General features: G+C 43.4%; 1 protein-coding gene across 1 annotated transcript in view; it reads right to left on the bottom strand.

Moving 5' to 3' along the window:
* LOC114697683 (amyloid beta precursor protein) overlaps positions 1-14,582 on the bottom strand; it is a 228,935-nt gene that overhangs the window by 160,959 nt on the left and 53,394 nt on the right. Inside the window, 1 exon segment of the mRNA XM_028875973.2 lies at positions 6,147-6,314. Coding sequence (XP_028731806.1) covers positions 6,147-6,314 — 168 coding nt within the window.

Here is a 14,582-nt window from a genome sequence, read left to right as displayed (position 1 = left end):
TTCCCCATTGTAGTGGTCTGAATAGGTGCAGCCCAGGTAGACTCATGTGTTTGAATGCTTGGCCCACAGGGGGTGGCACTATGAGGAGGTGTGACCTTGGAGTAGGTGTTGGCTTGTTGGAGGAAGTGTGTCACTGCGGAGGTGGACTTTGAGGTCCCATACATGCTCAAGCTATGCCCAGCACAGAGTGTCTCACCTTCAGCTCCCTTCAGATCAAGATGTAGAACTCTCAGCTCCTTCTCAAACACCATGTCTGCCTGCATGCTGCCACATTTCCCACCATGGAGGTAAGAGACTAAACCTTTGAAACTGTGAGCCAGCCCCGATTACATGTTTTCCTTTATAAGGGTTGCCTCGGTCATAGTGTCTCTTCACAGCAATAAGAACCCTAACTAAGACACCTATCAAAGAATCAATATTAAAGCACTACACTTTATTTAATTTAAAGCTGGAGCTAAGCACCAGCAAACAGTTAAATGCATCTTTAAAAGACAAAAATATATTTAGCAGGAAAGTTCAAATGGTTAGCAAAAGGTCAAAAAGGAGGTCACAGTCATGAGTTCAGCCCTTCTCGTCTACCCTAAGCTCAGAGGGCTAACAGCTGCCTGCCTCTCTGACTCAGCAGATTGCTTCTACAACATCTGTTTTAGTCATGAGCGATTACAGTACACACATCAAATAAATTCACCATTATCAGGAGGAAAATACCATTAAATGTTTAGCCCTGTTACTGGTAAGGAGTAGGGACTGTTTCTGTGTGTGTGTGTGTGTGTGTGTGTGTGTGTGTGTGTGTGTGTGTGTGTGTGTGTGTGTGTGTGTGTGTGTGTTATGTATATACACATATGTTCATGTGTGTGTGGTGGCCAAAGGACAACTTTGGGTGTCAATCATCAGACGCCATACATCTTTTTTTCCCTTTGAGACAGGGTTTCTCACTAGCCTACAAAGCTCCAAGTAGGACAGACTGACCAGCTACCCGTCTCTGTCTCCCCAACAATGAATCCCAATTGCACTCCACATCTAGCTTTTCTACTGAGTTCTGGGGGTGGAACTCTGCAAGCACTTTATTTATCAAGCCATCTCCCCAGGCCTTTCCATAACATTTTAAAGGAATCTGCGCAATGACAGATGCCAATAGAAGACCACCTTTACGGTGCTAAGCAAAATCATTGGCAATGACTAATTAAGGCAAAGGCCACCAAAATAATGATAATAATAATAACCTAATAAGTTAAACAGGAATCAGAATGTTGGGAAAGGATTGGCTGTAAACAAGTCCCATTGAAAAGAACCTGTGACATAGAAATCACACCAACAGACAGATCTTAAGATTATAACTTAGAAAAATACAAAAATCATATAATTTAACAAAATGGTAAGCAGAGGATGTAGAGAGTTGTTGAGAGTATTATTTTCCTTCTTATTCCAAGCAACGAGTCAATCAACATCATTTAAAATATAAACATGGAGTTAAAGGAGGAATAAAGGCAAAAGAAATGTGTTCTAGCAACATAAAAAAAAAAAACAAATTCGGATCCATAAATGAAAGCTATTCATTATAAATAACAGGAGAGCTACAATGTGGGGAGTGGCAGGGAGACCCTAAAACACCAATAAGGAATCTTGTAGGCAATGTCAAACTCCATTTAAAGGTCGTGAGTGATCATCTCCACCCACACTCCCATTTTCCCAGTGCTATTTGAAGTCAAGACCCAGTGTGGACCCCATCCAGCACTCCCCGCCAAAACAATTGCCCTAGTCTGTACCCACTGTACACAGGACCACAGAAGCCATTCTATTTGGCCGTGTGCGTTCCTCTCTGTCTACTGTTAGTAGCCACTTTTCCATGCCTTGTGGGCTGCCAGACCACACAGCCACATGGGTAAGTACCCTGGTACAGGTGCTAAGTCCCTGTGTGGTCAACGTGAAGCCACTCAGAATCCCTCCTCCCTGGAACTACAATGCACAACAGCAAAACAAAGTTGGAATGTCACTCCCAGCAGCACTGGCTGCCAGCTTTCTACCTTCCTGAGCCCCCAGGGGTGCCCATTTTTAGCAGGGGAAAGGAGTAAACACAGAACAAAGAACAGCATTAACACGGGAAATATGACTCGGGAAATTCTAGGTCTCGGTTCCCAGGCCTGCCTCCTTGGCTTTGTAAGTCACCACAGCATTTTCCTCTGAGTAAGACAAAACCTTCTCCACACACATGAGCTATTCAGTAGGTCTTGTCACTGGCCAACAGAGACTACCGAGTTAACCCTTTCTTGGAAAAGGGGATCATTCTTTGCCCTTTCCAAAACTCTCCGGACTCAACTAACAGGAGTCTCCTTTTACCTCTGGTTCTTCCAGCTCACCCCACTCCCTCTTTGGATACAGAATCTCACTACGTAGCTAAGTCTGGCCTCTAACTTGTCATCCTCTTGCCTTAGCCCCCCAAGTACTGGGAAGTACAGCTGTGTCCAACACACCACTCAGCTTCCTCCCGCGCAGACACCTAAGTTTTAGGATGGAAAGCTATTCTCATGATTTTGCTTCGGCTTCCTTTAGCTCAAGTTGCCCTCACTAAAAAGAAAGCCAACACACAAAAATGAAAATGGAAAAACAACACCACCAACAAACAAAAGCAAGGAGATCTTCCTTTGCCTTGGTTCGTCTCAAGCTCTCTGCCTAGTTCTTTTCTTGGACTGCACATTTATCATTACTACTTGTTTATGTCAGTCTTTCTTGTAGCAATACTGCAATTAGACCTGCCCCCACTATCTGTAACGTCCTGAGATTTGTCAAAACAAATGCTCTCAAAAAATAAGAAAGAAAAAAGAAAAGAAGGAAAGACAGCCATCCCGCCTAGTAAAGGCAAGTTTCTAAGCAGCCAAAGGCAGATAGATGTGGCTGTCTGGGTTCCAAAGTAGCGGGTGAAAGATGATTTGATTTGGGGGTTACATTTCCCTGAATGGTTTAGAGACGAAAGGCGATTTTACAGTCCTGTAGGCACAGATACTGCTGATACTCGGACACTGTGAGTAACGCCAGGGTTTCCTGCTTCATGGAAATTATGCCAGATGATTCCTATTCACAGCCATGACAATGGAACGTGCTAAGAAGCCTACCCAAGTTAACCTGGACCAGGTTTAAAAGCTTACGCTCCTCTCTCTTCAATAAGTGAGCTGAAAACACTCTTTCGGCACGTGGTCATTTTTCATGAGAGGCACAAACTGACCTTGTTAAAAATTATACTTCAGTCCCTCTCCGTTTTGACCTGACTTGCGGTCTCATCATTTCCTGTCTTTAGCAATTAACTAAGCTTGTCCTCGACCACGTGACACATGCTCATTCTTATCCTGTCTGTGGCCACTTCATAGTTTTCTCTTTGTTCTCCCTAAATGTTGCAGTTCCCCAAGGTCTATTCCCTAGGCTCCTTTCCAGAAGCGCCACTAAATGGGTAAAAGGAGTAAATACTTGGCTCAGAGACAAGTTTTGCTAACAATAAAAAGCAAGGGTTGCAAGTAATAACATCACCTCTGCCCTGTTAGTCTTTATAGCCCTAAGACCATTAGGTGTGGCCCTGTTAAGAAGAGGGTCTATGTGGAGGGCATCCTTAGCATCCAGTGGTGTCTGTTTCAAAGAAGAAGACAGAACCATTGGCTCTTTCATCATCTCCATGCATTAAAATATTTTTAATAAGATTATTTTGTTTCTTTTAAAGATTCTTTTTACATTTACTTATTTTACAGCATGCGTATGTTTTGCCTGCACGTATGTATATGTACCAGACATGTGCCTGCTGCTCATGCAGTCCACAAAATGGTATCTGATCTCCTGGAACTGGAGGTATCCATGGTTCTGAGGCACCACATGAATGCCTGGAATCAAACCTGTGTCTTCTGAAAGAGCAACAAGTGCACTAAGCTGCTGAGCCACCTCTCTATTCCTCTCCTCTGTTCTTTTGGGACAAGATCTCATTGTATGGCTAAAGGCTGAGCAGTGAGCCACCACACCCTGTCGGAAAGCTGTGATTTAAAGGCTTCAAAGAACTCTCAGTCAAAATCACCAGTAATGTTCTGAGGGGCAGTCTGTTGGGACTCCCAACTCTCTTTCCCTCTTGTTTCTCGGATGACAGGATCGTGAATTGATGTCAGCCCCGTCACTGTGGCATGGGACAAGGCAAGGGTGCTGCTGAGTGGAACTACAGACAAGTATAAAGGGGTGAATTCAACTTTAATCCCATATAGTTTCCTTGTAACATCCTTGTGACACCCTTAATAGGTACTCACAACATACTCATTTCAAAATAAAACCTATATTTTAGGTCTTTATTAAGGTTAAATTTCTGAAATATGGCATTTGTCTTAACAGTATACACCTGACTGGCCACATTTCAAGTCTCAGGCTGCACCCATGGCTGGTGCTACCATGCAGGTGAAGCATGGGGATGGGAGATTCCATCACACAAGGTGTTTGCAATGTTCTCTACATGGATGTAGAACAGGGCTAACTCTGAAATTCATACCTAGTCTCTCCTCTTCTTCAAAAATTAAGCCAATAAACAGGTTCAGTGACCTTTCATTGTTATAGAATGCAGACCAAATTCATTAAAATGCCTCAAAACACCCTGCTAGTTTAGCTGTTTCTAATCCAGTGGGCAAAATCAGATGAATGATACAAAAACTGCAAAAGGCAGGAAATGGCCAAGGGACTTTACCCTGCTCCTCTCCCATGGCTACCCATCTAGAGTGGGAAAAAGCTCTCTGTGGCTTGGACCGCACAAACCACAGACAAAAACAGAAAATGAAGCTACCCAGGCATCACTGGGCTCTCTAAGTGTAGCAGGAAGTAAGGGCTGTTTCCAGAGTCATGGAAAGCAATTTTTGTAGGACCAATATTCAAAGGTTTAAAAACGTGGTTATTTGTGGAAAACCCAGGTTTAGATGATGATTCACAGATGCCAGCAGCCATTCACCAGAAAAAGACAAACGTCTACATCATAAATTGAGAGTGTGTCTCAGTCTTTCTTAAAAATCTATTGGGAGAGTAGTTGCTAGCACTTTGGAAGCTGGGGTAGGTAGTTAAAGGGCACAAAGAGGTAACTAGCTGGAGAGAGAACTTCTACAACCGTATAGCACAACAGGACAAGTGGTTGACAAATGTTGATTGTTTCAAAAGAGCTAGTGAAACAGGAAAAGGAAATGGAAACCGGGCATCTCTAGTCCAAACATGAAATCTGAAATGTTCCAAAATCAGACACATCTTGAGAACTGCTCGGAATCTATATGCGGAAGATTTCCATCTGATCTCGTGGGACAGGCTGCAGCCCAATCCTAGGAACTCTAAAATTACTACATAAAATGACCTTCAGGCTGTGTGTGTGAGGCATACAGGAAATAGGTAAGAATTTCATATTCACTTGGGGATCATCCAGAAAGCAACTAACTCATCATGAACATTCAAATATTTCAAATTCTCTGCGATCCAAAATACTTTTAGCCCAAGCATTTCAGATAAGGAAACCTCAATCTCTACTTCCAGTCCCCATATGGTGACTCACAACTGTACTTTGGTAACTCCCATTCCAAGAACTGTAACAACCTCTTCTGGCGCCTCCTTGGGTACCAGCCTCACATGTGGTGCACAGATACGCATGCAGGCAAAACATCCTCGTACGTGAAATAAAGTTATTTTAAAAAGAATAAAAATGTGCATCAACAAGAGATGAAGCAGAAGTGATCTTTTAGTGTACTTTTTACACATCAGTATGAATGTTTATTTCAAAGATACAATATGAAGAGAGAAAAAAACTAGAAAAATATTAACAGTTATAAATGAACTAAAACATATCAAAGTGCTTGAGCAAAGAAGAAAAAAATTAATTCTAGCACTTTAACCAAAATACTTCCTTTATTGCACAGTCATAGTAGAACATATTAAACTAAGAAAACTTAGTTTACCCTGTTTATTGATGATCATAACAGCACAATTTGTAATTGTACAAATTGTAAGGGAGAGCAAATACATATTAATGGTACAGTGGATCATTAGGAACCAAGATTTTTACTACTAGAGAGAAAATACATATAAAATCTAGGAATTCATATTTTTAATGAACGCATGTGACCCAACAAGAACAGCGTCTCCCACACAGGACTTACCTCCTGGCAGTACTGCAGGATGCCCTCCTTGGTGCCGATGCAGGTTTTGGTCCCTGATGGATCTGACTCCCACTTTCCATTCTGCACATTCATGTGCATGTTGAGTTTGCCACAGAACATGGCGATCTGGGGTTCTGCCAGCAGCCCGGCATTGCCGTCAGTGGGCACCTGAAAGAATAAATAAGTCCTAGTTAGTAACAGAATCCACAGCTCCAAGAAGAACAGGAAATGGGGCGGCAACACCTTGAAATCCCTGTGCTTCAGCATTATCGGGTTGAGAAACATACATGCTGCAGACACAGTAAACACCCCAAAAGACAGTGCATTCTTTAACACCAGAGTATTTAAAGGAAGGCATTAAGAATATTGAAGGACACTTGTTCATTCAAAAATCCTTTGGGTTTTTTTTTTTTTTCCCATAGAAGATTGTGCAACATCTGTTGAAAGTTCCCAACAAAAGAGGAGTTTCCAAAATAAATGTAACACCGTGGAAGAATCCACATTCTCATAAGCTGCAGTTGCTCACACAGCACAGTGCCAGTCCCTGCTTGATGATCAAGCCTGGAGGTGACACTACGTGCCACTTCTCAGCACTGACAGCGGGATGTTACCAGTGTGCCTCACTGCTGAGCAAGTGGCTGTATCCAAGGGAGTTTTTGTTTGGTTTCTTTTGAGACAGGGTCTCTCTATGCAGCCTTAGCTTTCTTGGAATTCACTGTGGAGACCAGGCTGGCCTCAAACTCCTAGAGATCCACTTGCTTCTGCCTCCCGAGTGCTGGGATTACAGGCATGTGCCACCATGCCCAGTTTGTATCTGAGTTTTTATTAGAAAATTACACTGGAGAATTAGCCATTTAGGAATGTCCTAAATTGCAATCTTTTGGTCTTCAGCCTCCAGTGCTAGGGTCGCAACTGTACCACCCTGACCAGTTGGACAAAAAAAAAAAAAGATTAAATGGGAGTGCTGAAAATTGTCCCATCTCATCCAAAAGGTTCTGCGAGGGATGAAAACTAAATCCATGCAAGGAAAAGAATTAACTAGAAACCAAGGAATCAAAAGAAGATCCAATGTCATTCCTCCCAAGTGAAAGCCCTGCTGAGGAAACTGAGCTGCATCCCAGACTCAAGTTCCCCCAGCAGCCACTCCCACAGCCCCTTCCTGGGTGATTCTTGAGTTAATCTCAAAAATTAATAGGATAAAAGAAAGAGAGAAAAGAAAAAAAATCAAACTGCCTGGATGGGGAGATTTCGGTTTAAGACAATTTTCTCCACAGAAACGTGACATGGACCAAACATCTGTCCCAACATCTGCACGTCGGGTATCTTGTCTGCCCACAACAAAGGATTTGTGTCTTTCACCAAACAGATAACAAATAAGCAGACTCTGGACTGAACTTGTGGAAGGCAAGGATGTGGGAACCTGTCTACATTAATCTGTGTCTCTCTAGCACCAGGTGCTTAGGTCCTCCAAACAGCAGCTAAGGCCACAAGGTCAGACCATCCTATCTACAGAGCAGCCTTGACCCCCCCCCAACACTTCCATAGGAGCCCCCTGCCATCTCCCACCACTGCCAGGAAGCTACAAGTCTCAACCTCCACCAGATGCAAAGTCGTGCCCAATACAGAATGTTCTATGAACTTGACCTTAACAGTTCACCTGAGGGATTATAAAGGAAATTCAATGCCTGGATCTTACAGAGCAAAATAGAAATCTTGCCAATTTTCCTGAAATAAGCAGATGGGTAATAATAACATGGCACGGGAGTTAAAGAAAGTCGAATCATAATCAGACGCCTGTGGGTGAAGCCCTGGAGTAGAGGTTAAGGTGAGGTGTGCAAACCTCATTATATTCCCCACTGTGCTTTATTCTGTTCACTCTCAGCAGACCTGGGCATCTTATCCCTAACTAAAGAGAAGTTACAGGACACTTAATTTACCAAAGTTGGTGGATATTTTATCAAAAGAATCTCATGGTCAATTTCAGAATCTCCCTGCACCTCTATTTCCTCACAACCTCTTCACGACCCCAGGTGAGGCATGGGTGCCACCCTAGCGAATGCACATGCAGGAGATGCTGTTCCTTCTTCCAAGAAAATTTAAATGGCACGTTCTCTCCAGTGACTGTCAAGTCCAAGAAAGTCCCCATGATCCTTCCCCCTTCTTGGTAATCACGACCATGTGCATCGCGCCCCTTCTCACCTTGCATTACAGTTTGTCAAAGCATGTCAGAAATGGTGACATGTGACTTCCAAAGCAAGGTCACGACACTAGGTTCACTCTTCGTTGGGCACTAGTAGGAAGCTCAGACCTCCTGCAGAGCCACACCAGCAAGCCTTGGAAACAGCCCACACCTCAATGACCCCATCTGCCTGCAGCCATGGCCGACAAGAAGAGTGCAGCTTCAAGAGACATCCAGAGCCAGAAGCGCCTAGAAGATACCCCTAAGTTCCTTACTCATGGAAACTGAAACAAGAAGGTAACTTCTTGTTTTTAAGCGATTAAGTTTGAGGTGACCTGTCAAGCAGCAAGACACACTAACACATTTGGCTTTTCTCCATCTCCTCACTAACAGCCTCTGAGTTCCTTTACTGAACACAAGCAAATGAGAAATAAAAAACCCTTCCTCACTTCCCTCCACAGGATTGCCCTCCAGAGCAGGGAGTCGGAGAGCTTCCTGAAATGGCCAGACAGTGTGCACTTAAGGCTTGTGGGCCAGTTTCTTTGGTGACTGTAAAACCTCATTGCTATAGGCCAGACACAGCGTAAACAACACGCAAAGGGATAGGCATGGCCTTTTCCATGAACACATCTATTCACAAAGAAGGCAGTAAACTCAATCCACCTCTCTGCTGTCCATCTGCACTTCTTTCACTGCTCAGAACCTTTAATCGTCTTATGATTTAAACACCGACTGCCAACATTTTCCACTTGCTTCTTTAAATTTGATTCTGTGTATGTGAGGGTAAGGGGTGTGTGGACAATTGCCCTGGTGCATGTGTCAAGGTTAAAGAACAACCTGCAGGTGAGTCTTCTCGTTCCATCGTGTGTTCCCAGGAAACCACACTTAGGCTGTCAGACTTGGTTGGTACCTTTACCTGCTGAGCCATCTTGCTGGCCCATTCACTTGTGTCTTAAGCCCCTGGAATCAGGTGTACATTCTCACCACTGACCTGAATGGTCTCGAAGGTTACATATGACTCCCATCTGAAAAACTGAGGAGGCTTTTCTTAGCACCTGTCCCTACTGGCCTGGTTTACCAAGGGTGAACTCTTCTCATCAAGGTGAATTATCCCAGTTCTTCTCCAATCACCCCTTTTCTGAGTCCCTATCCTCCACTTCCATCCTCAGCTTAAGACATTCTTAATGATGGAGCTGTTGTTTCTCTTTTCCTTAAGAGGCCTTCACATTTCAGAAGATGCATGATTACAACAGAACACTAGCTGATTTGATGTACATTCAGGATCAAAGCATTAAGCAAGGCCAGACAGTCAGATATAAAATCATTCCAGCTTGTCCTGGATGAAGTATTTCCAGACTGGATTGTTTTTTGTTTTGGTTGGGTTTTATTTTCAGCTTTTTTTTTTTTAATTGACTAAATTTGTTCTTCAACACCTTCACATATGTATATAATGTGTTCTGTTTACTCTCGGCCTCTGTGGTAGTCTGAATAGGCATGGCCCCCATAGGCTCATAGATTTGAACAGTTGGTTACCAGGGACCAGCATTACTAGGAGGTGTGGCCTTATTGGAGTAGGTGTGGCCTTGTTGGAGGAAGTGTCACTGGGGGTGGGCTTGGAGATTTCAGATGCTCAAGCCAAGCTCAGTGTCCCTCTCCCTTCGTGCTGCCTGCCAAACCAGATGTAGAACTCTTGGTTCCTCCAGCACCATGTCTGCCTGCATGTTGCCATGCCTCCTGCCATGATGATAACGGACTGAACCTCTACACCGTAAACCAGCCCCAATCAGATGTTTTCCTTTATAAGAGTTGCCGTGGTCGTGGTGTCTCTTCACAGCACTAGAAACCCTAAGATACCCCCACCCTCTCTTATCTCCCTCCCACTTCTATCACGCCCCTTCCTCTCTACAAGCCCTTTCCTCACATGCACGCCTGTCTGCTTTGTTTTACTCCCCGTGGACTTTAAACTAACCAGGGCCACCTGTATAGCCATGGGTTCGGAACTATCCACTCAGCCTGTTGGGCTCATAGTTGGATGCACAAATGAAGGTAATGAGTGTCTTCTTTCTCCTCTTCTCCGGCAGTCCATCAGTTACCAGCCGTTCAGCAGAGAGGTGCTGGGCCCCATCAGCACCCCCACCATACCCCATCCCTGATTACCCGGTGAGAGGCCTCGTACTGTGCAGACCCAGAAGCTAAAGCCAGTCAATTCCTTGTCAAAAACGGGACAACTGTTCATGCTACCTGGCCGTAAACTTTTTTTTTTTTTTAATTTAAGTCTATCTAATAAATTCTGCTTCATTTTCTTAAGCCAGATTCCTGAATTTCCTCTCTGTGTCATCCTTCCTCTTACCTTTACAAGTATGTATGTAGAATACACATGTATGTACTGACAAAGAGTGGTAACCTCTTCCACATCTCTTCAGATAAACAGACTAGGGCCCTGGAATTACCTAATGATGTCGTGAGCTCAACAATGCGAGTTTAGACTAGAAAATACATGCTTTTGTTCTTTTCAGGTTCTCTACCCAAGGGGATTTAATGTTGCAGTGGTTAATCTTCATCAGCAGCTCCACTGGATTTAGAATCTCCATGGAGACGTAACTCAGGGTATGTCTAGGAGGGTTTTTCCACACAGGTGCAACTGGGGAGCCAAGCCCCACCCTGAACACCAACAGCATCATCCTATGGACTGGGGTCACAGGCAGAATAAAAAGGAGAAAATGAACTGATCCCCAGTCTTTATCTCCCACTTCTTCCCGATGCCACAACTTCCCCCACCATGATGGATGGTACCCTCAAACAGAGTCAGAACCACCCCTTCCTTACTTAGGTTGGTTTCTGGCCAGCTCTTCTGTCTCAGCAACACGAAAAGCAACTGGTACAAATATTAAAAGTAAAAGTAAATACACAGAAAACACTTTAGCTGTATTTCCATAAAGTTGAACCCAGTTCAGAGCTCAGGTCAATTTAAACTCTAGTTCCTCCAAAATTATAGTAAATTACTGAACTAGGAACTGTAGAAGTACTTTATATAGCATCTTGCTACCTTTCACCAATGTGTACTGAAAACAAAATACCATGTTTCTCATGGAAAACTATTTTCCCAGTCAACAGCTGTGATGTACCAACTGGAACAATTTGATCAAACACAGACTGAACAGGAAGCCTTTCAATTCTTCCTGTAGCCCACCTACAAAGACCAGGTTTAAAGCAACACATCCTTGGCTCAGTTAATTAACACAAGACAACCCAGAGCATTCTCACCTGCGTCTGTCAACAGGCTGGTTGCTAAAAGCAATACAGCCTCAGCATCCAGCCAAGAGGAAAGCAGCACCACCAGATAATGGGGCCACACAGAACATAACACCTTACTGTCCCCTACCAGTCCTGACAGGTTTACTCAAACCGCTTTTCCTAAATAAAGCCTTTAGGAAGAAGCTTAATAAATCCCATGCCATGTCCCACTGAGGACCCGGCAGTATGGATATTCATGAAATTGAAGTCTTTGGATCCTAGAATATCTGCTGTCAGTTTCCGGTTCTCAGAGTCAACTAGAAGAAAACGACTCCTCGCTTTCAAAGCTCTTTCCCTCCATAGAAAAGAAACAGGTGCAACGTAGTAAAGGGGGACTGTGCGCAGTGGAATAACCACTCCATCTTAATCATCAGGCTACTTTTTCAGAACTGTATGGCAACACTAAGGACTAGAACCCTGTCCATAGGTGGGCCTTCATGGTTCATGCCTATGTGGGAGGCGAAATATGGAAATACTGCTTGTGGCCTGTATGTCACCGGCATGCTGAAATCTGAAATACTTTCCCATGGGAAAACTGTGTCCAGTGCCAATGAACAAAATAACCAGGTACAACAGTGGGTGTTCATCCATGGCTTCAAAAGCAAGAGGCCACTTCCAGAACGCTGAGCTAGAGCAATAATGTAAATGCTACACTTAGAAACACTGCCAAACTTTCTGGAAACAAACCTTTGTCATCAGAGAAAGCAAAAAAAAAAAAGTTTTTATTTTGCTTGTTAGTTGTTGTTGTTTTCCAAGCCACAACTCAGAGACCAAAAAAAAAAAGAAAAAGAAAAAGAAAAAATGCAATGGACTCTCCTAAAAGCACTGTAGCTACAAGCTGCCCTTTAATCCATGCAGCTAAAATAAAGGTAAACATACAGATTTAACTTGGACCAATCTGCGGACAATTGCTACAATTTACAATGAAGCCCAGAGGCAGCCTCTGGACCAAGTTCTCCGTCTGCCCTTCAAATAGGGTGTTCCTTTTCTCCAAGAACTTTCTCTCCTTTTCATTATCAAGATCAAAATTCCTTAGAGAGCAAGTCTGGCAGCATTCTTCACTCAGTCCCAGCTAAGAGGGGCTGGAACAAGGAGCCCTCTGTTTCCCTGGCTAAAAGGTCCAGCTTGGCAAGACAGGGCCCGGATCCATAGCTTGGCTGCATCTGTGGATTTATGCCGTTTTAAGGTCTCCGGCTAATGAAGACCATCTGGTTTCTACATCCAAGCAGGCGGTTCACTGGCCTGAATACCTCTCATGTGGTGAAATATTGGGTGCTTTTTTCTTCTTTGGGTGGGATTATTCTCGTATAAAACAGGACAGCTTCTATTTCTATTCCATCCTTGGTCTCCCTGAAGAAATGCTGTTTGCTCATCACCTGAGCACAGTTGAATTACATACCACAAAAAAAGTCTACACACCAAGTTGTTTTTAAATTCAACACCGAAAACATTCTCCATTTTCAAGTGTAAAGAACTGATTTCCATAATCACCATCTAGGAAATTTGCCTGTGGACTCCCTTTAAAGATCAATAATCATGAGCAAATTTTCACTCTCCAACCAGAGGAAAAGGAACTGTGAGGGAGGGTCTGTCTCCTTTACAGTGTCGTCCGCAGAGAACATCTGCAGTTGCTCATTTTATTATGAACATAAAACTGGAATTAAAATTAGAATCACAGAAGGGAAAGAATCTGTATAAATCATTCATGCCAACTCGAGCAGGAAAAGGCTAAGATTTCACCCACAGCCAGAGTTCCAGAGGCAGAAAAGGGGCTGTTTGTCAAGCGCTTGCTTGACATGACCAGGCTGACTCTCAAATTAAAACAGGGCTTTGCCCTGGTGTGTACATGTATGTATGTGTGGTGAGAAAGGACAGAATTGCCACTAAACCCATACAGAAAACTGAAATGGGGCAACCGTTTCTGAGCTTGAGTTCCAGCCTAGACAGGATCTGTCACAAAAGTGAGAAAGAGAGGGGAAAAAAATCCTTTCAAAGAAAATGCATGTATTTTTCACTCCTGGAAACGTGTCCCTCTTTGGGAGTCACTTCCTAACAAAGCTTCAAATTCCAAGTTAGAGCTCTTAAAAGGCTTTCAAAGCCTCTGTTGAAACCAAGCTCTTGGAATGGGGCTCAGCACAGATGTTCTCAAGTTGACCCCGAACTCCATCTCATCTCAAAGCTAGTGAAGCATGCTCCCTGTAGGTGCCCAGGTGGCAATCAAGAGGTTCATCAATAGAAACGTTTGTTATTCAACACCCAGGAGATTAATAACCAACACTGAAAGCTTGCCTTATAGGTAGGCCTCAGAGAAGAAGGATTAAGACATGGAATTTTAAAATACAGAAGTGTCTGTGTGGTAACCAAAGTATTAGGTTCAAAATTAGTTTATAATCCAGTGGATGCCAATTTAGTTCTTTTTTTTTTTCTTTTGTAAGTCTGTAACTATGCTTGCTAAAAAGGAGAATTCCAGGAAGGAAGCTCTCTGCTCAGATCGAACACTGATGAAAACTTTAGTGACTACATCCAATTTGCCCTGTTGTTGATCTAATAGCCTAATGACGATTTCTTTTAGGCTACTTTGGCTCTGCTAAAGAGCCAAACCTTGCCCACATCTATATCTGACCTAGCAACCTGAATGCCAAAAACCTTAGTCATGCATTAACAAAACACTATCCTCCACCGATGGAAGGCCCAAGAATGCTATCAGATAGGACTGGAGGCCTCTGGTTTCTACACCTCAACCTGCTCTTACTGCCCACTTAATATTTCCACCTACGTATTTTCAAAATGCCTTGGGTTTTTAATGTTTTTGTTCTGCAATGCCAAGTGTATTCTTGACAAGCTCTCTGCCCCTGACCTGTGTTACCAGGACTAGAGTTGGTTGCTGTTGTTGCTTATTTGTTTGTTTGTGTGCTTTTTTTTTTCTTTTTTTGGAGACAGCCTCAAGTAGCCCAATCTGACCT

Source organism: Peromyscus leucopus, chromosome 12, assembly GCF_004664715.2.
Source record: "Peromyscus leucopus breed LL Stock chromosome 12, UCI_PerLeu_2.1, whole genome shotgun sequence".
NCBI lineage: Eukaryota > Metazoa > Chordata > Mammalia > Rodentia > Cricetidae > Peromyscus > Peromyscus leucopus.
The sequence above is the reverse complement of the archived record's forward strand: the minus strand, read 5'-3'. Positions and strand labels throughout refer to the sequence as shown.